Source organism: Procambarus clarkii, chromosome 20 (assembly GCF_040958095.1).
Source record: "Procambarus clarkii isolate CNS0578487 chromosome 20, FALCON_Pclarkii_2.0, whole genome shotgun sequence".
NCBI lineage: Eukaryota > Metazoa > Arthropoda > Malacostraca > Decapoda > Cambaridae > Procambarus > Procambarus clarkii.
The window spans coordinates 29,342,115-29,368,134 of record NC_091169.1 but is presented as its reverse complement, the minus strand read 5'-3'; the positions used below and the strand labels follow the sequence as shown (position 1 = coordinate 29,368,134).

Below are 26,020 nucleotides of genomic sequence, written 5' to 3'. Positions count from 1 at the left end.
TACACGGGGTGATACAATAAGTTACTCAAGTTAAAACGGCGAGATTAATGACAAGGAACATCACAATATGACAATAACTAAAGGATATTGTACTCAATGTATATACATGACATATTGGCTACTTCATTAATAATTTTCACACCAACACTAAAACTTGATATGGACACTACCGTCTCGGTATAGGTTGAGAAGTATATGTAGAGCAGGAGTGCCTGGTGCTGGGCCCCGGGCAGCTCCGGGCCACTGAAGCAACAAGGGGCCACTAGCGTCCAGAATTTTCACTAGAATTTTCGGTGTTACAGCTTGCACGGGTGACCATTTAAATTATAAATTAAATTAAAATAATGATGTTCGTGCATTCATGTCTTTCCTTTACGAATGATTTCCTTGTTGATATAGTTCAATAAATTACTCTTAAGAAACTTCTGTTTAAAAATCATCTCATACTTTCATAAAAACCCGTCATTACAGGTCCCACTTCTGGAGACTGGCGACAGTGCGTGTGTTTGGGAAGGCAAGTTTGCGTGAGAGTAGTGCATGTTTGGGAAGAGGGACTTGGGACGGGGGGGAGTAAAGTATAGGGATCAGCACTAAGCCAGTGTAACTTACACTGAAGAACCGGGAGAGGTCGCAGGAGTGATGCCCAACCACTTGGACCGCCGGGAATCTAACGCGGACCTGCGAGAAGGTCGGCCGTCGCTGTGGCGACAAGCCGAAGTGTCGAGGGAGAGGAAAGAAGGGAGGGTGGGTGAATTAACGAGTGATCATCAGTGATGCGGTTTTATGTCAGGGTGCGTGGAGGGTTGTGCTTGTGTGGGAGGTGGGGGGGGGTTGTGCTTGTGTGGGGGGGGTTGTGCATGTGGGTGGGGAAGAGGGGGGGTTGTGCATGTGGGTGGGGAAGGGGGGGGGTTGTGCATGTGGGTGGGGAAGAGGGGGGGTTGTGCATGTGGGTGGGGAAAGGGGGGGTTGTGCATGTGGGTGGGGCAGGGGGGGGGTTGTGCATGTGGGTGGGGAAGGGGGGGGGGTTGTGCACGTGGGGGTATATTGAGAATGTAGGGGCTACTGGTGATGTGAAGGGCATATATGGGGTGTTGAGATATGGAGGGTCATATGGGTGGTGGGGGCACGTGTCATATGGGGGGGGGGATGTGAAATCCAGTATTGCTCGGCAGCAGTTCTTGTATCACAGACTAGTTGGTCATAAAACATTTCGTACTGCCCAAAGTTAAACAGATTCTAAATTTTGTGTCGTGCTCATGAGGTTGTTGCGGGCATACCTGAAAAAAATAGTAAAATAAACAGGATTACGATCAGTACTAAATTATTTTATTTGTGCCTTTGGCCAGGTCCTGGAGCCAATTTGTAATTCGGCACAATGTTTCCCCCCGAAACATTATTTCAACATTTTTAGATCCAGTCACCCCACCCCTTCCCACCATTTCCTGCTGGGTACACAGGTGGCTTAAAAAATCTATTTTCATATATTGTGGCTTAAGTGATAGGGCAATAAATCTATGGAATCTCCTTGCGCTGGAATAGTAAATAACAAGATAATACTTCAGTTTAACATTCAGCTTAAAAAAAATCCTTAGGAATAATGGTGGGGAACTTCACAAGCCGTAGGATTCCTCCTGTCGAAGCTACTGGAGATGTTGATCCTCGTGTAGAGTCGAGGCTTCAGGAGTTCCACTATACCAAAGGGAAACTGTCATCGTGCAACGAGGGTTTTAAGCTGTAATGGCCTCCCCAACGCAATAAACTATTACCTTTAATCAATATAAAAGAAGCACTGAACTGAAAAGTATTTTGTCAAATTCCAAGAGTACGACTTTATCAAACTAGAAATGCTTTACAAATCAAGGGACCCTGAATGTGGAATGACCTTTCCCAATTATGTTAAAGACTGTACCTCTCTCAACCAGTTTAAGATAAAAACTAAGTACTACCTAATTAACTCCATGTAACCTACCTCACCCCCAAAATGTCGATCCATGTCTTCTATTTTAAACAATGCTGTCTGTTGACCAAATTGTATTTTTGCTGCCATGTTCCCCCCCCCCCCCCTTTTTTTTTCTCTCTCTCTCTCAACACAATTTATACTTTAATCTCAATTAGTATTAAGTTTTAGTCTTTGTTTTTCCTGCCCGAAACGCTTTGCGTAATAGTGGCTTTAGGCATTGTATGTACTAGCTCTATCTATAAATCCATCAACGTTTTGTATCTCACCTTTTTATGTATATACTTTACCTGAATAAATATTTGATTTGATTTTGATTCGATTTGAAATAGCATTGATCCGCCAGAGTCTTCGCCCTAAATATGCTAAATTATGTTTGCCGTTACTTTAGTCCTAAAATAATGCAAATACTTTAATACAAGTCTCGCTAATTAAAAGTAATGCATAAGCAAAAATTTACACTTCACCCGCGCGTGTCAATACAAAACATTTGTTCAAACTTGTGCATGTGAACTTCTACCTCGGTATCAAGTATTGTCCTAAGATGTAACATTAATTTTGTTCGAATCACCGCCCGTGATAGTGGCTTAATAACCGGCCTACTGAGTAAACATCAACGTTGACCAAACCACACACTAGAAAGTGAAGGGACGACGACGTTTCGGTGCGTCCTGGACCATTCTCAAGTCGATTGTGAGAATCACAATCGACTTGAGAATGGTCCAGGACGGACCGAAACGTCGTAGTCCCTTCACTTTCTAGTGTGTGGTTTGGTCATCGTATTTCTGCCACATTGTGACTCCTCGTCTACAATGAACACCAACTATATATTAAAATATACGTTATAATCGCACTGCGATATTTTGCATAACAATGTATTTATATTAAATGGCACTTTTAATTGGAAACAAAATTAGGATTGGTACGGTTTTCCCAAGATAAATTATACACGCTTAAATGTTGCATAGGACGAGCTAGTACCTAGCTAGCTAGCTAGTGCTTTTGAACCCTACGAAGGTTCTTAATTGCCTTGATGGTCAACAATTTTCCTTCACACTTTTAGCGCTACCTTTATACCTTTGTGTTCCTAAGGATCAATGTCTCCGCGGCCCGGTCTCTGACTAGGCCGCCTGGTAAACTTGAAATTTTGTACTTCACCTACCTTGTGGAAGTTGGTATGGGCGCCGAGCCACAGAAGATCGAGTCCTCTATGTCTTCCCTATAATTCAAATTCACCTGCAATAATTTATGAATTAGTATGTAAATCTTGTCCAATACAGTTGAGTAGTAACAGGTATGCAGGAATAATAATATAATGGCACAAGACATTAACTAGGCATTAACCTAGGACTAAAACCAACATTAATGTGAAATAGGTATTCACCTAGTTGTGCTTGCGGTGGGGTTGAGCTCTAGCTCTTTGATTGACAGTTGAGGCAGGCCCAATCAACCGATTTATTCCCCCCCCCCCAGGAAGCAGCCCGTAGCAGCTGTAACTCCCAGGTACCTATTTACTACTTGGTGAACAGGGACATCAGGGTGAAAAGCTCTACCCATTTGTTTCCGCCTCCGACGGGAATCAAACTCGGACCCCTAGGATTACGAATCCCGAGCGTTGTCCATTCAGCCGGCAGACCCCTTACATACGTACACACGCGCGCGTACACTCACCTAATTGTGCTTGCGGGGGTTGAGCTTCGGCTCTGGTGCCACCTATCAACTGTCAATCAACTGGTGTACAGATTCCTGAGCCTACTGGGCTCTATCATATCTACAATTTTAACTGTATGGAGTCAGCCTCCACCCACATCACTTCCTACTGCATTCCATCTGTTAACTACTCTGACACTGGAAAAGTTCTTTCTAACGTCTCTGACTCATGTGGGTACTTTGCTTCCACCTGTGTCCCCTTGTGCGTGTACCACCCGTGTTAAATAATCCATACTTGTCTACCCTGTCAATTCGCCCGATAATTTTGTATATGGTCATCTCTTCTCCCCGACCTCTTCCATCTTCCAGCGACGGAAGGTGCAGTTCACTCAGACTTTCCTTGTAACTCGTGCCTCTTAGTTCTGGGACTAGCCTAGTGGCATACCTCTTTTTCCAGCTTCGTCTTGTGCTTGACAAGGTATGGGTTCCATGCTGGGGCCGCATACTCCAGGATTGGCCTTACATATGTAGTATACAAGGTTCTGAAAGATTCCTTACACAGGTTTCTGAAGGCAGTTCTGATGTTAGTCAGCCTTGCATACGCCGCAGATGTTATTCTTTTGATGTGGGCTTCAGGAGACAGGTTTGGCGTGATATCGACTCTTGGATCTTTCTCTGTCCGTTTCATGCAGGACTTCATCTCCCATTCGGTATCCCGTGTCTGGCCTCCTATTTGCTCCGCCTATTTTCATTACCTTACACTTACTTGGGTTGAACTATAGTAGCCATTTGCTGGACCATTCATTCCGTCTGTCTAGGTCATCTTGTAGCCTCATACTATCTTCCTGTCATAATCCTCCTCAATGTTTGCATCATAAGCAAACATTGAGAGGAACGAGTCTATAAGCTCTGGGAGATCATTTACATACATCAAAAACAGTATAGGTCCAAGGACTGAACCCTGCGGGATTCCACTGGCGACGTCTCGCCACTCCGAGACCTCCCATCTCCTGCTTGTGGACTAGTCTTATGTGGTACTGTGTCAAAGGCTTTATGGCAACCCAAAAATATGCATTCTGCCCACCCCTCTCTTGCCTGATTTTTGTTGCCTGGTCGTAGAATGCAATTAATCCTGTGATGCATAATTTGCCATCCCTGAACCATGCTGATGTGTTACAAAGTTCTTTCGCGTGTGTGTACTGTGTGTGTACGTACGTGTGTGGGTGTATACACACACAGGCTGCCTGTCCCTGACAAAAACTAAACCATTTTGAGAGCACATGCTTTTATAACGAGGTGCATCGTGGAGTTGAGAACTGTCACAATGTTCTTCGCCCATTAGGCCTCGTTCAGCCGCCCAGCATTTACCAGCTTTTATAAATCGCCTCCTATTAGGCCTACACAAAACTAATCAAGTCTAACTTAATTAAATTGTGGCATTGCAAAAAGTACATACAAATCCTCCAAATTTTTTCCATCTGAAATTTGTGAATATTTATTGCCATGGAAATTATACTTACAGTTTTTGTAGTGAATGGCTCAGAGGGAGACGTAGTGAGGATCACCTCTCTCCTCCGCTTAGCCGTCGGGCTGGTGTCTGCGCGCGCCTCCGGGAGGCAGGGCCGGGAGCTGCGCCCTCGCCGGCAGCACACGAGGTACCCCGCCGTCATCACCACCTTAACACACACAAGCTCAGGTCATTATAGCCAAGGCTGCACATCACAACGGGGAATGGCTCCAGTAAGTTACTTATCCAACCATCACATTACTCAAGTTACATAACATGAACGCAATCATCACCATTAATATACAAATTTCTGAATAAACTTTAGCAAAGTTTCCCAGAAGTTGAAAACAAAAGCAAAATTAGACATTAAGGATGAGACTTTTAGGATTTGTGTAATTAAAGCTTATAGTTTCTGCTACAGAGCAGCTTCCACCGTCGGTGACCTTGGAGGACCAAAACACTCATTGGCAATGTTAACACGTTTGTTACGCTTTTGTTAATTAACAGCCACCATGCCCTTCAAAGCCACCATCATACTCTACATTTACCGGCCGTCATCCAGGCTCCACCGACCCCTGTCACCAGGTGCTGCAACTCTCACCTGTGGGCCTGGACACTGAGGAGGAAAGGGGGGGGGGGGCTGGTGGATCACCTGGACACTGAGGAGGAAGGGGGGGGGGGCTGGTGGACCACCTGGACACTGAGGAGGAAGGGGGGGGGGCTGGTGGATCACCTGGACACTGAGGAGGAAGGGGGGGGGGCTGGTGGACCACCTGGACACTGAGGAGGAGGAGGAAGAGGGGGGAGGCTGGTGGACCACCTGGACACTGAGGAGGAAGGGGGGGGCTGGTGGACCACCTGGACACTGAGGAGGAAGGGGGGGGGGCTGGTGGACCACCTGGACACTGAGGAGGAGGAGGAGGGGGGGGGGCGGGGCTGTTGGACCACCTGGACACTGAGGAGGAGGAGGAGGAGGAGGAGGGGCTGGTGGACCACCTGGACACTGAGGAGGGAGGGGGGGCTGGTGGACCACCTGGACACTGAGGAGGGAGGAGGGGGGGGCTGGTGGACCACCTGGACAGTGAGGAGGGGGGGGGCTGGTGGACCACCTGGACAGTGAGGGGGGGGGGGGGCTGGTGGACCACCTGGACAGTGAGGAGGAGGGGGGGGGGGGCTGGTGGACCACCTGGATAGTGAGGAGGGGGGGCTGGTGGACCACCTGGATAGTGAGGAGGGGGGGCTGGTGGACCACCTGGATAGTGAGGAGGGGGGGCTGGTGGACCACCTGGACACTGAGGGGGGGGCTGGTGGACCACCTGGATAGTGAGGAGGGGAGGGCTGGTGGACCACCTGGACAGTTAGGAGGGGGGGGGGCTGGTGGACCACCTGGACAGTTAGGAGGGGGGGGCTGGTGGACCACCTGGATAGTGAGGAGGGGGGGGCTGGTGGACCACCTGGATAGTGAGGGGGGGGGGCTGGTGGACCACCTGGATAGTGAGGGGGGGGGCTGGTGGACCACCTGGATAGTGAGGAGGGGAGGGCTGGTGGACCACCTGGATAGTGAGGGGGGGGGGGCTGGTGGACCACCTGGATAGTGAGGGGGGGGGGCTGGTGGACCACCTGGATAGTGAGGAGGGGAGGGCTGGTGGACCACCTGGATAGTGAGGAGGGGAGGGCTGGTGGACCACCTGGATAGTGAGGGGGGGGGGCTGGTGGACCACCTGGATAGTGAGGGGGGGGGCTGGTGGACCACCTGGATAGTGAGGAGGGGAGGGCTGGTGGACCACCTGGATAGTGAGGGGGGGGGGCTGGTGGACCACCTGGATAGTGAGGGGGGGGCTGGTGGACCACCTGGACAGTTAGGAGGGGGGGGGCTGGTGGACCACCTGGATAGTGAGGAGGGGGGGGCTGGTGGACCACCTGGATAGTGAGGGGGGGGCTGGTGGACCACCTGGATAGTGAGGGGGGGGGGCTGGTGGACCACCTGGATAGTGAGGAGGGGGGGGCTGGTGGACCACCTGGATAGTGAGGGGGGGGGCTGGTGGACCACCTGGATAGTGAGGGGGGGGGCTGGTGGACCACCTGGATAGTGAGGGGGGGGGGGCTGGTGGACCACCTGGATAGTGAGGAGGGGAGGGCTGGTGGACCACCTGGATAGTGAGGGGGGGGGCTGGTGGACCACCTGGACAGTTAGGAGGGGGGGGCTGGTGGACCACCTGGATAGTGAGGAGGGGGGGGCTGGTGGACCACCTGGATAGTGAGGGGGGGGGCTGGTGGACCACCTGGATAGTGAGGGGGGGGGCTGGTGGACCACCTGGATAGTGAGGGGGGGGGGCTGGTGGACCACCTGGATAGTGAGGAGGGGAGGGCTGGTGGACCACCTGGATAGTGAGGGGGGGGCTGGTGGACCACCTGGACAGTGAGGGGGGGGGCTGGTGGACCACCTGGATAGTGAGGAGGGGGGGGGGCTGGTAGCACTCTTATGATGCCAGTAATTATGAATTAATGTTACACCTACACTGTCGCGTCACCAAGAGTAATCTTTTGTTGAATTATCTGCACGTCTCTTGCAAATTTCTCTGAAATATATATGTTTATCTTAGAGTGTTCGGCAATATGTTTGTTTGTGATGTGTGTCAATATATGTATGAACACGTTGTACCGAACGGGGTGAAGATAGCTTGAGCTACCTCATCCCTTTGTGTGCATTTTACCTCGGTAAACTTATTTAAATTTCAAGTCAATTCAATTTCCACTGTCGCCATCTTACACATATTAAACACAAATGAAAACTGAGAAGCCTTATTTAAATTTGGGATGAAACCATAACCTAGCGATGGGACTATCACCCTGATGGAGCTTACATTCTCAGTTATCTTCATTAAGGATAACGTTAATGTAGGAAACCTGGACAGGTATTCCGGTACGTCAGAGGTTGCTTGGTTACAAAGGTTAAGGTTAATGTGAAGAGTAAAAATAGAAAACTTGCAAGAAACCCGTGGAGGCCGACAACGATGACCGAAGCCTTACGGAAGCCCATCATGTCGACCAGGAACCCAGAGCCAGTTCTTGAGGTAAACCTGCCGACGCCTGACAGAGAAGCCCACAACCCTGCCACGCAGCCATGAGTTCCAGCAACGTCTGGGAACCCAGAACCCCTGTAGAGGGAATATAATATAGCTACACAATTTACCCATATTCAACACAACATTCATATTTAAATCACCATTACAATGATTTCCCTTATTAGACCACTATCTTAAACATTTTGTTTACATTGGAATGATCAAAGAGCAAAACTACCAAATCGAGTTTAGACAAATTAGTGTTTATGAGAGTGGCGAGACAGAAGCAGTGAAGGCCACTCACACGACCTCCCTCATGGCGTCCACCACCCCTGACACCTGCTGCCCGCCAATACCAACACCGTTCAGCACCAACGCCACGATCACCACGCTCAACGTCCTAGTCAAAAGAAAACAGTTAAAGTAATATGGATTTATAATGCAATTATAAACTAGTTCAGTAATTCCAATCCACTCTTTAGGAACGAGTGGGCAAGTGACAAATAACTGTCGCAAGCGGGTCTAGTGCAAACTAGTCCCGCTTTAATTTACTAATATAATGTAATTTCATTTGCTTTTATCCGGGCAAATGCGGGGACCTTTGACAAGCCGTCAGCTTCCTGTTCTCGTCGAGGCCACTAGTATTAGTGGACCTCAGGTAAACTAATCAGTCATTAGGACGACTATCTCCCGTGTTCCTAACCTTAAGTGTACTACTTTAATCTGCATAGTTAAGAACTGAAGTCAACTCTGCGTATATAACGAGGCGTCTATATACCTTGGCTAATGAATTTGTTAACAAAACCTCTGCTTTTGATGCTTACACGAAACAATAACTCAATTTCTCCTTAGTTCAGATGTATTGGAAATAATGGCACAAAAATATACAATTCATAAAACAATATTAAGATACTATAGAGATCAAGTCATTTTGATGCATTTTTGGTAACTGTTCTATACAAGAACTACAGTTCCATCCATGCACGATCTCATGACCTAATTCCTCGGTCGTAAATTAATGTTTTTTCACAGGCGAGTACAGGAACAGAGGATTGCAGACTTGTTAGCTAGTTACAGTGGCTGAGAGCTTTCCTGTCCCATAGCTCACGGTAAGCCTTACCCACTAGTTTCTCTGAACACGACTCGCCAATCGACTGTACTGAACACACACACATTATTTAATATTATATACATATACATATACATATACATATACATATACATATACACACACACACACACACACACACACACACACACACACACACACACACACACACACACACACACACACACACACACACACACACACACACACACACACACACACACACACACATACACACATACACACATACACACATACACACATACACACATACACACATACACACATACACACATACACACATACACACATACACACATACACACATACACACATACACACATACACACATACACACATACACACATACACACATACATACATACATACATACATACATACATACATACACACACACACACACACACACACACACACACACACACACACATGCAGAACAAGACTGTACTTGGGGTTGGTCTATCCCATTGTTGATGCAACAATATACATTACATTTTGTAACTAGTTCAAGATTAACTTAGTTAAATGAATTTTGTGGTTCAGTCCCAGAACCCATTATTTGCATCTAACCTTTTCCACTACCGCCCACAGGATAGGTATAGGGTGTACAAGCTAAAAGAAAAAAAACTAATTTTATTCAGAACTTTAAAATATTTCCCCAGAGAATAGCACAGCTGCTAGTGTCCTGGTAAGGAAAACTTGCCACTGGTTAACACTGGAAAAGAGGAATATGCGCAAAGCAAGATTTCTACCTCCAAAACTGTATTAAAACTTAAATTACGAGTGTGGTACAACAAGTCGTTGAAAGGTTCCGTGGACATGAGGTAAACCAAGAAAAGTGGCTCTTATTGGTGATATCAGAACGAATAGCCATCAACATGGAGCCTAGCCTCAGGCCGGGCTCGGGAAGAAGAACAACTCCGAAAACACGCTCCAGGTATGTTCCAGGTAATGGTTACTTCCTTCCCCACCCGATTAGTATGTCCAGGGACCTGTTCCGAACAGCGAGCGTCAAGCACTACAATCAGGTTGAGACGTCAACCCGGAAGGCTTGGTCAGCAGGGCTGCTGGACACTGGTCTCTGAACACGCTCATGGTTGACAATAGTGCTTCTAGGAGCAACTCTAGACTACTAGTTTGCATATAATCTGAATTTATGAAAATTGTCAATTATTTGAATAACTGAAGTTAATGGGTGATCACAACTGGAAACCAAAATGTTTTCTAATAGGTAACTTATGGAAAATATGACGGAAACCAAATCACGAAAATCTTCTTAAAATTAATACATACAAATAAAATACAAATATTTATTCAGGTAAAGAACATGCATGCAAGGTGAGATACAAAAGTTGATGAATTTATAGATAGAGCTAGTACATACAATGCCTAAAGCCACTATTACGCAAAGCGTTTCGGGCAGGAAAAAACTAAGACAAACTTAATACTAGAATACTTAATATCTCCAGCAGTGTCACTTTACCTGGTGATGGGGACTCCAGGGAAGGGTCCCAGCAAGAAGAATGACACGAACGCCAAGCAGGAGGAGAAGAAGATGAAGATCTTGACGCGGTCGTAGCGGTCACACATGTAACCCCAAAAGGGTGACGCCAAACTGTTGGCGCCATCCTTCAAGCCAAACAACAGGCCCACGTACAGCGGACTTAAATGGTACTGTGGGGAATTTTATATGTAATTAACAACAAGGTAAAAAAAATTTTAACTTTAAATCGAAAAAAAGTACAAGTATACAAGGTCACCGATGTCTTAAAACTAAAACCATTAAAAAAATTGTATGGTGACCATGTATATGACGCAGCCGTATTGAGAATGTCAATATTCAACACTACTGTGAGCAGCAAGCACCAAAATGTTAATATACAACCGCCCAAACACAAACCCTAGTACTGTTTTGCAAGTCTGAAAATAGTGAGAGTATAGATGTTATTCCCCAATACAATTATTTACGAAAATGGTACACAAAATTTGTATAGGGCCTACCACTGGAGGCCCTATACACAAAAGGCTATAGTGGAGTCTATGAAGCTACACAAAGTGATGATATAGTGGCCAGAATACGCCTGGGAATATAGACGTATCTGGCAGCTTTCTCAAAACCCGAATGTCGAATACACCATGTGTCAACTTTGTTGGAGAAAACATGCACTCCCATGAACATTATATTGTAGAATGTCCTATACTGACCGACTTTCGCCGAGGTATGCTGAACTCTGGGTATATTGACCTTCCTGGGCTGAGGTATGCTGAACTCTAAATACTATATGAATACTGGAACATTTGATATATTGGACTTGTACCCAAGACTGACCATGTAATACATCTGTTATATAATGTATTATACTAATACAATATATATACATCTGTTATACAATGTATGTACCTATAACCTGAGCTTGTAAAAGCATCTTAATCACCTTCAGTGGTTAAGTGTTTAATATCACTAGTTTCTATAGAAACTATTTTGCCATGTCAAAGTAGGAGATACATAGGTGTGTATTATATTATATTATGTATATATGAGAGAGAGAGAGAGAGAGAGAGAGAGAGAGAGAGAGAGAGAGAGAGAGAGAGAGAGTGAGAGAGTGAGTGTGTGTGTGTGTGTATATACGGGGTATGTGGAAGCTGGTCAGAACTGCATTTCACCTTTGTAAATGCGCATTAATGACGCTATGTAAAAAGAGACCTCTAACACTTTATGTAGGACAAAACTTAAATCTGTATTTATGTTTGTAGGTTAGATTAGAATTTTAAAACCACTACACACCTTCTGTGGTCAATTGTTCAATAAATCGCAATTTTATGTTTAACAGATCTCTAATCCTATCCATGGAGGACAAGAAAATGTATGTTGGTTAGCATTGTAAATGTGTGGCCACGTTTGTAGTAGGGTAAAAAACTGGAGCACAATCCCAACGGTACTTTACAAAATATCCTGCTCTTACATCAATATGAAAATTTTCATCCTACAAGTTTCAATATTTTAGCTCATTTGCTTTTTGAATGTATGATAACATTGTAGAAAATTCTTGGTAGGTAGAATCCCGAACTAGTGTGCAAGTACAAACTCCAATGCTTATGCCCCGACACAGTCCCTAGGACCTGGGGCTCCAAGGTGGCGAGGCACTGACCTTTCTTAGGACCTGGGGCTCTAAGGTGATGGAGAGGAATCCATTGCTCATGGTGGAGAAGATGAAGGTGATGAAGGAAATCCAGATGCCTTTGATGGCAAACACTTTCCAGATCTTCACCTCCTCACATTTCTCCGATTCTTCTTCTTCTGAAAAAAATAAATAGCAAAAGATAATGTATTTCAGACATGACCAAGTTTCTCCTGATTATCTGTTAATCTGAAGCATATAAGCAATTTTTTTTTCCACGTGCTTAATTTTAGGAAACCTATGACAATATGAAGTTGCCTGTATATGCATCTTGTGGCGTATAGCATGTGTTGCACCTCCACACACAACTGAATTATCGCTATTTAAACAACCCCACAGGCAGACGACTACTAGAATACACAAAACTGCATAGTATCCAGAAAGCTCAAGTTTAGGTGTAACCTTAACCTAGTCCCTCATTCCCTCCTACCATAACCTAACCCTCCAACCCACCATATTATATCTTTTTTCCACGCCATATCCTTGTTCCTCTTACCATAACCTGCCCCATAACCCCACAATACTAACCACAGTAGTATGGAAGACAATAAAGGGCAATTAAGGTCATTGACATCTGCACGGTTCCCATGACAATGAAGGGAAGCTTGAAGCCTCCGACCTGCAGCAAGGCGCCGCCCACCACCGGCCCGAACATCTGCGCCAGGTTCATAGTGGTCCGTGTCCACGCCTGCAGGGGACCATTATACATCACGTCCACACACTTGACCAATAAAGGCACACATCTGCCCCAAGACCTCCCTGAACTTTAATGTGGCTACAATGGAATAAAATAATTGTCAAGACCCAGTAAGGTCTTAACAGTTTGCAAGCCAAATAAATCTTCTCGAAGTCTCGAATTACAATGAAAAATTAGAGTATTTGAGTTTACCATTATTACATTCAACAAAATGTTAGTTACACATATTGGATTTTTAATCTTACAAGTTCTATACTAGAAACCGTATCTACAGATATGTTATACAAATTTTACTTCGTAAAAAAAAACTCACGAAGACTTTAGCCACGGTGTCAGGAAACTCTAGGCCAATATAGGCGAACGTAGCGGTGCTGATCCCAGCATTCGCCGTAGCTTGAGTCATGCGGATCAATATAGCCATGATCACAAACACTGGCCCAGGAGCAAACCACTCTAGGAACCTGAAATTAGATTTATGACAAACTTCAACACCCAAGGGGGGCTCGGGAACTAACTATTGAAAGAAAGCGCCAAGCCATTATATGGTTATATTTTAACACCATAAATGGGTTTGTTTAATATTTTACATACAATGAGAGTCAAGTCACAATATTGGTGGCGCCAGACCGTCTGCCCGGAGCAATTCTAAAGTCACACCTTTCGAGACTTGTGTTCACACGGTGAGTAGAGGTCAGGTCGCATCAAGTGACTTCGCTTCTGTTAAGCTGATAATTGCAGACGGTTGGTTAGATTTTTTATTCAGGTAAAGCTACATACATTGAAGATGAGTTACAAACAATATTGAAATTTAAAGATAGAGCTAGTACATACAATACCTAAAGCCACTAGTAGTTGTGTTGTGTTTCTTTCAAACAAGCCGCGTTATAGGTGTGTTAGGTTAATAACCAGAAGCTATCTCCTGGTAGGCAGAGCTTACCGGCTCCAGGTTCCCCCATAAATACCCGTGGAACTGTACATTTGATACATTGAGGAGGACAAGCGATAGACAGTGAGCAAGCCTCTCTGGAGTGAGACCTCTCTCACTCCAGAGAGGTTCCAGCAGCCCGACTGGCCGTCTTAGACCGGGAGGGGGGACTGTCAGCCGTCCCACCCCCTCCTCTCTACAAAACTTAGTTCCAGAGACCTTGGTGAGTGAACTGTAAAGTTGTCATTGTGTTTTCCAACTTGTGTGATTTTCACGGACAGTCAGCCGTAGTTCATCTCAATTTCTTGTGTGGTGACTCAGTGTTAATGTTGACCTTTGAACATCAAATGAAATGGTTGAATAATGATCCCTATATGAGTGAAGATATAATGGTAAATATATAATTGATTAACTTACTATTTTAATTGTCTAATTCGGATCCCTAGATCTTTGATTTTGATAGCTAGAGTGGAGAGCATTCAGAAGTTTACTGGCTTAAGATTATGACAAAGATTCTTGGTTACATGAATTGTACATTCTTCCAGTTCATACGTGTTATCAGATGTATTGTTGTGCAAAGTTACATTCTTTGTATTATAATTAAAACTTGAATGGATGGTGGCAGCATTTGCTTCACTTTTTACCCTTCTTACTATATTCTATTCTACTTTCCTCTATCTTATTCTGTCTCATTCTAAACTTTCCCTTTCTCCCTGACCACTCCTTCCTCACTACTCCCTTCCGCCTCTCAACCTCCCTCATCCTACGAGTTTCCATATTTCTTCCTCTTCCATTTCCGATACGTTACAATATAGCACCGTGGTACATAACATAGCCAAGATATCACTCAAGATGTCATATTTCGTATATCAAACGAGTCATTCACCTGGGATTTTAATAAGACAGAGGACAGGAAGTGGGAAAGCAAAATTTCCAATTCTGAAAAAAATCAGGACATTGGAACAAAGCAATTCTACCAGGAAGGTTCAGATCTGTTCTCCACACACTAGTTCTTGTGTGGCCCATACACGGGAGCAGTTTCCCCACTTCCTATTGTATTGACAGGAAAGCCAATTTATATTGTACGCAATGTTTATAATTTTATGTAATATTTTTTTTCTTGCAATGTATCTTATTTAAGTAATTCTGCTAGAATTTACCTACTTAAAATTATCTGTTAGATTAAGGACCTGCCCGAAACGCTGCGCGTACTAGTGGCTTTACAAGACTAAACACTATGCTATGTATTCTCTCAAACCCAATGTACCTTCTTGTATATAAATAAATAAAATAAAATAAAAATAGAAATAATTTGTTAAGTTACCAACCATCTGTATACAACAGTACGATGAAACATTCCAGCATTTTTAACTTCAAATGGTTTCAATTTGCTTTAAACGTTTAGAAAATCCCAATTTTAAATGGCTTACCCAATAGAGCACTGAGGTACAGTTTGAGAATCCATAATGTGTTACAAGCCTCTCCACGGTCACAGGACGCCTACTGGCTCACCAGTAAGATAAAGCTATTACTCTCTCATCTATCCTTATCTCAACTATGGTATCTGTGCTTGGGGTTCTACCATTCAAAATAATTTACGTCTTCTAATTACCCAACACAAAGCTACTATTAGAACAATAACTAGCCCCAGACAGCACTCGGTACCCTTACTCAAATCTCTGAATATGTTAGATATTAATTCACTGAGCATCCTCTCGTGTACTCTATACATTTAAAAATCTGAATTGTAATGTCAATCCTGACCTTAAAAGCTTCTTAGAAGGTTGTAACAGAACCCATGGGCACCACACCAGAAACAAAAACCTATTTGATATTCCAAGAGTTCGACTTAATTAAACTAGAAATGCTCTACAAATGAAGGAACCCTAAATGTGGAATGACCTTCCCAATCATGTCAAAGGCTGTACCCCTCTCAACCAGTTTAAGATGAAAACTAAGTACTACCTAATTAACTCCATGTAACCTACCTTACCCCTAAATGTCAACCCATGTCTTGCTATTTTTTTTAAACAATGCTGTTTGTTGACCAACTTGTATATTGGCTATTTTCTATCATGTTCCCCCCTTTTTTATCTTATTTTTTTCTTTCAACCCAATTTATACTTTAAGCTCAATTACTATTAAGTTTTAGTCTAAATGTTTTTCCCCACCTCATCTTGCCCAAAACGCTATGCGTACTAGTGGTTTTAGGCATTGTATGTACTAGCTCTCTATAAATCAATCAGAATGTTTGTAACTTCATCTATGTATGTATTTTCCTAAATATAAAATTATTTTTATTATTATTATAATTAACCCAACGTTATTACTATTAAGAGTCAACAAACCCCTTACCAAGCCATATAACATTCTCTTCATCTCGGTCAACACAAGCTAATGGAACGTTAACAAATGGTAAATCACAAACCGACTATAGCGTATTTTTGAATTTTTTGTGTTGGTGTGAGCAAATATTCCGGGTTTGGTTTGGTATTCTATTAAAGGTCTACAAAGACGCGAAGGGGTTATTACGGCCATCATAAATAGCTTACTCATCTCAGAGTGCATAATCTCTTGTACTCTCAAACGAAGCTTATATACTTAAAAGGAACTAACCTACTGTTAAACTTTGAAACTTCCAAACTGTTCCTTTTACTATCATAGTGTTGTTGCCGCGAGGCACCGGGGGGGGGGGGGGGGGGGCAGCCGCACCCCCTTCCCGCTGCGAGGCACCGGGGGGGGGGGGGGCAGCCGCACCCCCTTCCCGCTGCGAGACATCGGGGGGGGGGGGGGGCAGCCGCACCCCCTTCCCGCTGCGAGACATCGGGGGGGGGGGCGGGGGGGGGGGGACAGCCGCACCCCCTTCCCGCCGCGAGGCACCGGGGGGGGGGGCCAGCCGCACCCCCTTCCCGCTGAGAGGCACCGGGGGGGGGGGGCAGCCGCACCCCCTTCCCGCGAGGCACCGGGGGGGGGGGGGGGGACAGCCGCACCCCCTTCCCGCCGCGAGGCACCGGGGGGGGGGGGGGGGCCAGCCGCACCCCCTTCCCGCTGAGAGGCACCGGGGGGGGGGCAGCCGCACCCCCTTCCCGCGAGGCACCGGGGGGGGGGACAGCCGCACCCCCTTCCCGCCGCGAGGCACCTGGGGGGGGGGGACCGCCGCACCCCCTTCCCGCCGCGAGGCACCGGGGGGGGGGGCAGCCGCACCCCCTTCCCGCCGCGAGGCACCGGGGGGGGGGGGGCAGCCGTTCCCCCTTCCCGCCGCGAGGCACCGGGGGGGGGGGGGGGGGGACAGCCGCACCCCCTTTCCGCCGCGAAGCACCGGGGGGGGGGGCAGCCGTACAGGAGGGGGGGGGCAGCCGCACCCCCTTCCCGCCGTGAGGCACCGGGGGGGGGGGGGACAGCCCGCAACACAAACATAATAGGCGGTGAAACAATAATAGTGTAACTAGCTTCAAAAGATTGTTATTTGCTTAGCTAAACGAACTAGGGGGATTCAATTCCTGAAATGATTATGTGCCTCTGTAACCCTTTACACCACCGCCCACAGGATGGGTATGGGGTGCATAATAAAGGAACAATTGACAGTGAAATCTTTGTTTTGAGCCGCAGAAAACTTGAACTCACCCGGAGAGAAAGCAGCAGCCGCCGCTACAGAAGACACCAGCGGAGAAGGCAAACTTGACTCCTATAGTCCTGAGCTGTGGGAGGTCATGGAAAGTTAACTATTTTTATATTAATATATTAACATTTAAATTAGCCAGTTCTTGAAGCGCAATAATGTTTAAACAAAAATGGCCAACTGTCGAGAAAAATACATTGAGTGACGTGACCTGAAGTATTTGACACATTCATGACAGCTCCTCCCCCCCCCTCACCCCCACCATCACACACAATCTCTGCTCTTATCATCTAAATCAGGAGAACGTTTCCGTCATGAGATGTCTGTATAATCCCCTAATCGGAGATTCATTTCATGTAGTCTAGCCAGTCCTGCTTGTAAAAATCTGCATTGGCTAACGGACTGTGGAAATTATACGTTATTTACGTTGTGTGACAGGGCCTTGAATTACTGTCATTACAATATTTACAAATTGTGAAGCCACGTTTAAAGACCATTATTTTTGTTCAAGTGGGTGAACTTATCACACAAGGTATCCTATTGATAGTAGTACATGGAATCAAACCTCTCGACCAATCAGATGGGGTCTAGAAATCTTTAGCCAACAAGAAACATATGACGTCTGTCTATGACCGCGCATCACAAAAAGCAGGAGGGAGCTAGAGCTCGGGGAATATTTCTCAGCATTCCAGCGTCAACGAGCAAGCAAGATTTAACATTTACCCGAATTAAATCCACCAGGATGTCAGTCGTGCCAGGATGTCAATGGGGGACAAATCTTTATGGGAGGTGCCTTTTATGCTGGGTTATTTAATGGTAAGAACAACTGCCTCAAACCAGTTCTTGGGGGACATGTCTCCTCCCATATGTGGCTAGAAATATGGAATATAACTTGAAGGTATATAAAGGAAGATGGCGGAACATTGTTTACCGTCCGAGCCCGCCGCCATGGAATTGGCGAGTCGAGGCGGATTGGAGAAAAGTGGGAAGGCGAATCATTGTAGGGAACCCGAAGGCGAGTGCAAAAGTACGAGGGACGAGATTCAATACGGAACTCACGGGTAAGGAAGGCAGGAGGGAGACGAGAACCGAAGCTAACGGCCAAGAAGTGCGAAGTGCGAACTTACTTTGTCCGCGACCAACACCGGATCAGAAGTAACAACCAGCGAGGCGAGCGAGAGGGGGAATCAGAAAAATTCTAATGTCCCAACAGCTTAAAAAAAAAAAAAAAAAAAAAAAAATCTTAAAACTAATGAACTAACCTTTTTCCCGATGATAGGTGTGACGAGGAAGGCAGTCAAGCAGTTCGTGCCGATGATGAGGCCAAAGACCGTCGAAGAGCAGCCTTTTTGCTGCGCCTGTCACGGGTAAAGGTAGTAATGGTTTATAGTTTTGTCAGTTGTGTCATGAAAATTCCATGTTTCTGAAGATCAATGCATTTAAGTCTTTCATAAAGAAATGAAGAGGATGGATTCTCCATTTAGAACAATTCGCAGTTTTCTTTAGAGAGCGAGTCATCATTCCCGGCTTGTGATCCTACCAATGTCAGGTCTAGAGATAAGATTATTTTGCGAGGTCTCCGTCAAAGGCCTTTCGGAAGTTTTGGTAAACAATCTAAAGTTTGTCTGTTTTATGGCACCAATTTCAGTAATAGATTAAGTTGGGTTCTCTAGACATTTGATAAACCTTGTCCTTTATTACTATTCATTATTCCCCTAACATTAGTGCAAGCTACGACTAGTTTAACGCACTTTTTTGCATGATCAGCAAATTTCACGCCGAAATTCCAGGGATAAGGGGGAGGGAGAGGAAGAGGGCAAAAGGGATAAGGAAGAGGGCAACAGGGATAAGGAAGAGGGCAACAGGGATAAGGAAGAGGGCAACAGGGATAAGGAAGAGGGCAACAGGGATAAGGAAGAGGGCAACAGGGATAAGGAAGAGGGCAACAGGGATAAGGAAGAGGGGGGAAAGGAAGAAGGCAACAGGGATAAGGGGGAGGGGGGGGAGGAAGAGGGCAACATGGATAGGGGGAGAGGGCAATAGCGATAAGGGAGAGAGGAAGAGGGCAAAAGAGAAAAGGGGAGGGGAAGAAGAGGGCAACAGGGATAAGGGGGGAGGGTAGGGATAAGAGGGGACAGGGGAACAAGGATAAGGAGACAAGGATGGGGAAGGATGAGGTAGTAGTTGCATTGCAAAATCACAATTAACAATAACGAAGAATAATATATTAAATATTTTGATGGCACAATCATACCTCAAGTAAACATAAAAATACTGTTTAGCAAATACAATTCAAGAATAAAACCCTTCAACTAGCCCTCTATTCTGAACTTCACTAGGAGTCAACTACTATAATTCTGTGCTGTAGTTCAAATTTTTAAAAGCTTACAACATGAGGGAAGAAGGGCGGGAAGAGACAGACGGCGAAGGAGGAGGTGAGGGCGCCCAGACACAGCACCATCAGCAGCAGCCACTGTTGACGGGTGAACGACCAGACCACTGTCGAAGTTCCCTCACTGCTGTCTTCACCTTTAGTCTTCACTCCACAGCTGTCTTCGCCACCTTCCTCGTCTCGACGGGAATCTTTGCTTTTGGACCTTCCCCACAGGTTCTTCCTCCAGCACGGCCACCGTCGCCTTCCTTGTGGCTCTGTGGCGGGGGTGTGAACGCCACCTGCGTCCACCTCACCTTCCACTGCACCTGGATGCATCAAGTCTGAGATGATGCTCTTGGTTAAAGCATTGAAATAAAGAAAAATATACATTTACAAAATGGATAAGATACGGATGACTCGCTATGGCTAGAGGGTGTGGAGCTTCCATTTGTCATGCCATCTGTCACACTGGAGTCAGACATTCATTTATTTTATTTATGTGTCGCCTTAGGTTACACAGCAGTGTGTTGCTACCCTAATTCTATATGAAGGAATACATGGTATAGATCAGAGGTTAGCTGTGATTTCATTTAATATCACCATCTTACAGGATGGTTAGTTTTGCATGGAATCAGGAGAGAACATGATGCGAATCATGTTTAGTAATAAACTCTGGGTAGTGAACACTAATATTCTACAACATTCGTGAGTGTACGATGTACTTGACAGCTCCGTATCTCTTACTGCTGAAGTTGTTAATAATCGGACACTCGCAAATAGTGTTGGAGTGTCTCAGTTCTTGTTCACATAGTTTAGGAGTGCAATGCTTATCGTTCGGGGATCCATTACCTCCAACAACCTTGCAAAAGAATATGTATCAGCTTAATTCTGACAATTACAATTCCACGCGCTAGTGGAGGTGTTGTCCGTACATATATGTTTAGAACCGAGAATTCTAACACTGTACCAGTGTTTTCCGCCCTTTGAGTGTTATAAGCCTGGCACGATCAAGCCGCTGTGTGCTGCTGCTGCTACTACCCGGACTGCGCAGCGATGTTTGCCCGAGTGTATAGGTCATTCTGTAGTCTATGGAAACAAGACCTGTGAAATGTCATTTTAATGGTCTTTCAGCCTTTCCTCACATATGTGGAGGTGGAGAAGGGTGAAAAGAAAAGATGGATACAAAGATGAAAAATTGGTCGCTTATGGAGGTCAAAGACCCGCTATTTCAGGTGTATGTAAATTGAAGTGGAGCAAAGAGAATGATCAATACAGGAAAGAGCAAGTGAGCGAATTGCCACGAGTTTACTTTCTTGAATTCGGGAGAGAAGGTGGAAGATAGGATAAAACAAAAATGACTATAAAGAATATCGTCCGAGAGGATATGTCTAGTTAAAATCATTAAAAGGAGCACCGGTTCCGGCTATAAGTCTAGAAGCTGTTCAAGATCAAGGAGTTGAAGATGCAGACGGACATACAATAGTACACCATATGCTCCTTTAAGATACAATATACAATGTTGACACATTCGTACACTGCTCAATTGTCTCCACAGACCTGTGTGTGTGCAGAGGAAGGATGGCGGCAGTCTGAGGAAGGCCAAAAGAGGTTAAGAAAGGGACCAAGGTGCTGGAGGGGATCGCAGCGGTTATGTTTGTGTGAAGAGGCCGAGAAGAAACTTAAGTAGGGCGGGCTGTGGAAAGCTAGGAAGGTCATGAAATACAGTACGCAGAAACGAGGAATTCTTCAGACTTGGAGTATTCTAACAATATAACTGCGAAGGGGCTTGAGAATGAGCTGGTGGATATGTATCAGAGTCCAGAGCTTGGAAATTTATGGAAGAAAGAATGGGAAGGAAGGGACAATGTACCACACTAACATAATTAGGAAGGGTATTTCTCAGGTTGAAGGTGGCCTATTTGAGTTTACATTGTATATACGACCAAGAAAAGTCGACGTGATAGATCTCATCGCAGTTAATGTAGTAAAAGAAGCTGACAGCGTGGCCCAACATGCCAAACGAAGTGTAAAAGAACACCTTGCTATGACAATTCGAAACTTTATGCCCTTATTTCCAGGGCTCATTGCAGAGGCGTGTATAGTGCCCTTAGCACCAGCGAGAATGATCATTTCCGAGACGAGGATAGCCCTTCCCAGTGGGTCGCCTCATGACCCATGTATGCCGTCCCTAGAAGAGGGCAGGAGAGGGGACAGAAGCTACCGTCACCAGGCGAAGGGCGTCGCGCATCAGCGCCGTCGCAGCAAGGCGGAACGGACGAGAGGGATGGGAGGTCGCATATAAAGTAATTGACAAAGATTAATGGTATAAAACTGTCGTATTGTGCAGGTTACTGCAAATCTCTAGTAGTTTGTACTAAACATTCACTTTATTAAATTTGGGTTCTCTCACACACTAGATCTTCTGACTTCTGACTAGAATCCCAGAGCATTAATGTTTTATCCATACGTATTAAATTACATTATATAGAAGGGACATTCAAGATTATTACCTGTAGCACCTTCTGTGTTTATACAGAGGTCCGGTTTAGCGGGTGCTGAACCACACACTAAAGGGGAGGGCATGGCGACTGTGTCTGTGGAAGAGCCGTGGACGTCCTGCAGGGCTGGCCACGACTCCGTTGTTAAGGGCACGGCCAGCGCGTTAGGGGACGAGCAGTGGACTTCCTGCGGGGCTGGAGTAACAGTATTGTCATCACCATGAACAGGTAGTGGTGCAGAGCCTGCACTCTGCCGACCATCCATCAGACACCTGGCCACTGTTGAGCTCATCCCACCTGTAAAACAGGGTCACCATCAAATTTGAAATTTAATAGCTTAATAGGAAAATTTATTATGAATCTAGGGTTTCCCCTTTTAGTTCAATACTCGCTATGTTATTTCACTCTTCAATTAAAGTTGATCTCTAATTGGTCAAGACTTCCTGGGTTTGAGGAGACTGCTAATGAATCAAAAGATAGGTCACCAGTTGTGGCTCAAGTACCGGTCCACGTATGATCTGACCATTTTAGTTACGAGTCTCATTATGGTTGAAGCATTGACTCGAGATGTGCTTCATACAACCGTTAGTTTGAGGACAAACAGGTTATTAGATGCCACCAACACAAGGTCACTGGGGTCCAGTAGTACAGTCGGGTTCGTTATCTACTTACAATCTAGAATTCCGGGATCGAGTCCCGACCGTAACAGAAAATGTTGGGTGCGTTTCGCATCACCTAATGCTCTGTTCACCTGGCAGTAAATAAGTACCCAGGAGTTAGCTTGTTGTGGGGTAGCATTCTGGAGAGGGTCAGTATTTCAACCTCATTGGGAGGTTTCCTCTATACAAGCCTAACATTATATATATATAAACCGGTCAGGATCATAGCCGCATCAGTAACTCCATCAGTGATTTAGTGCAACGCTCAGGATACACCGGGGACCTTCACCACCATCGATATTCGTCAGCATACTGCACGAGCCCTCGGCTCCAGGCCTCACACGAGCCCTCAGCCACCTTCAGCACCACGCAACAAGCATCCTCGTCTTGACTCATCACGTCATCCAACTGCTGTAACCAAACTATATTAAAAACAAAACATACTTCGAGTGCCGTCATTCAGAACCGCGGGTTGTCAACCTAAGCAAAATCATAGATTTGTCGACAGCTGCATCTGCCTGGCGACAGTAAAGTCATACGGTGTAAACTATCCTAAATGTTTTATGTTCACATCACAATTGTTTCTGGTTTATGTGGTTTGGTTGATTTGGTGTACACATTAGGCATATGTACGTAGTGAATAAAGACTATTCCTCTTCGAACAGTCAAAGTTGACCGAAGTACCAACACAAACTACCAGTTCTAATTTCGTATTCAACTTGTGTCAAAAGACAATTCTTAAGCCAACCCCCCCCCCCCGTTTATGGATGAAAAACGCTTTCCACTTTACTACTGTTGTTCGAACATTGCTTCGATGACGACCTGTTCGAACTCTATAAATACTTCACCCACGTACCGCAAATGCAAATAATTGTCAACAAAGCCTAAACGCCTTACACCTAAATATGCACATGCTAATATATACTAATTTGTACAAGTATTCAAATTTTGAACCATGTTAAAATTGACCAATACGCCTTTGGGGTCGGCCGCTGGATGGACGAGCGCCCGACAGGCTGGCCTTAATGGTCTCACTAATTGGCCAAATTATCAAAAAATCTTTAGAGCGGTTAACGAGGAACCGATATTGAAAAATCATACTGTATATTGAGGCTTGTAGAATGGAAAAATTAATGTTTTAGACATTCACAGTAATTAAAAACTGCACATCAAGACTTTTGGCACCGACAATTGCCCGTAGAATCTTTTCATCCAGACGTCCCTAGGGCCGTTCACGAGCAGTGTCAAGCCTCGATCTTGCCTCCCCTCCCCTATCCTTCCCCACATCGGGAAGGCTTAGGCATGTTTCGCATGTTTTCAGTGTAGATACTCTACAAGCGTCCTTCAGATCCACTTGGATTACTTGCTGGACCCGTCATTATAATTTATTGGCAAGAAGGTACAATGGTTTGGCGAGATACACAAGATTGGTATTTTTACAGTCCTGCAAAGCCACTAACACGCATAGCGTTTCCGGCAGGTCCTTAATATAACATATCAGGCAAGATGAAATGGTACATTGTAGCAAGGTTTTATATCAACAAATAACTACAATGTTACATTCACATTACAGTGAACAACGCTCGAGGTTGTACAGCACCTGGGTGAACCACTACTTAATCACCTCCTAGCATCTGTATTTATAGAAGAATGAACAATGCCAAATATGAATAATGTAAAATGTAAAACCGCATTTAGACGAAAGCAAGTAAAAAACTAATGTCAGACTCGCAGAACTCCAGAGCAAACATTTTATTTCTAACAAATTGTATTTTCTACTATAAAACTTATCGTTGCCACAGCGTTGTGATATTTACCTGTGTTCCAACCTGGTGGTGGAGTGGGCAGCGAGACGCAGTGATCACAGACTCCTGCACCAGGAACACTCAACCGTCTTCACCTTGTGTTAATACCTCAAAAGAAATATAGGTACTTCAAGACGGTAAAACAAACTTTTAACTCTTACAAAAAACCCTAAATAAGTCCATATCACAACCACCAGTATCACTGGGCCCTAGTGTCAATACGCTGACCAAGTGTGTTGCTGGTATTGTCTAACACTCAAAAATTAGACCTTAATAAAAGCGACAATATTGACTCGCCGGTCAGAGCAACACCTCCTCCTGCCACGGTCAACACACGACTGGGGTCTCTCCACCAGACAGTCGCTGGAACCCGCCGGACAAACCACCACGATTGTTAACTGGCGTTGACAGAACCATGTAAACAATGACTTCTTGTCAGTTTGCTCTTTGTTACCCATCAAGGAAAGTTGGCTTCATCCCAGTTAATCAAAAACATTTGAATATTTATTTTGTTTTGAGAATCTATGGTAACTGTTGGGCGAGCCGTCTGGCTGTAGAAAACAAATGAACTTCATGCGTCCTTGGTGATGCGTCCTTGGTGATGCGTCCTTGGTGATGCGTCCTGGTCATGCGTCCTGGCTGGCCGCTGAAGGCCCTAGGCAAGCTCGTGTGCTTTTATGAAACACTCGCAGAATTTACTCTTAAACACTCAAAACCCTTAACAGTAATTGTGTATAGACCGCACTGTGTAAAGATTCCTCGAATGACACTTCAACTTATTGGCGGGAACATTAGATTAGCGAGCCTGGCGGGCTGGTAGAGGGCTATCAGGGTAGGGACAGTAACTGGATGGGACCTCGTCGGGTATAATCCCTCGTAACCCCTCCAGTCTACCCTCACACCTGTATACCCTTCCTCATATATACCCATACATCTACAGCAGTATAGTATATACC

General features: G+C 45.2%; 1 protein-coding gene across 2 annotated transcripts in view; it reads right to left on the bottom strand.

The window, feature by feature from the left end:
- LOC123755560 (MFS-type transporter SLC18B1) overlaps nucleotides 1-25,468 on the bottom strand; it is a 26,461-nt gene extending 993 nt beyond the window's left edge. The window contains exons 1-14 of one of the 2 annotated variants that reach the window (XM_045738317.2): nucleotides 25,077-25,466; nucleotides 22,613-22,897; nucleotides 20,118-20,428; nucleotides 18,991-19,086; nucleotides 17,734-17,807; nucleotides 13,498-13,645; nucleotides 13,016-13,175; nucleotides 12,458-12,606; nucleotides 10,792-10,982; nucleotides 8,484-8,579; nucleotides 8,104-8,272; nucleotides 5,128-5,283; nucleotides 3,120-3,193; nucleotides 1-1,277 (exon numbers count right to left, since the gene is read on the bottom strand). The exon at nucleotides 1-1,277 is cut by the window's left edge and continues 993 nt beyond it. In XM_045738317.2, the coding sequence (XP_045594273.1) occupies nucleotides 1,226-1,277; nucleotides 3,120-3,193; nucleotides 5,128-5,283; nucleotides 8,104-8,272; nucleotides 8,484-8,579; nucleotides 10,792-10,982; nucleotides 12,458-12,606; nucleotides 13,016-13,175; nucleotides 13,498-13,645; nucleotides 17,734-17,807; nucleotides 18,991-19,086; nucleotides 20,118-20,428; nucleotides 22,613-22,892 (1,956 nt within the window). In that variant the 5' untranslated portion in view covers nucleotides 22,893-22,897; nucleotides 25,077-25,466 and the 3' untranslated portion in view covers nucleotides 1-1,225. Of the gene's footprint in view, nucleotides 1,278-3,114; nucleotides 3,194-5,127; nucleotides 5,284-8,103; nucleotides 8,273-8,483; nucleotides 8,580-10,791; nucleotides 10,983-12,457; nucleotides 12,607-13,015; nucleotides 13,176-13,497; nucleotides 13,646-17,733; nucleotides 17,808-18,990; nucleotides 19,087-20,117; nucleotides 20,429-22,612; nucleotides 22,898-25,076 lie in introns of those variants that run through there. The other variant, XR_011229204.1, reaches the window with a different exon arrangement.
- Between the last annotated feature and the right edge of the window lie 552 nt (nucleotides 25,469-26,020).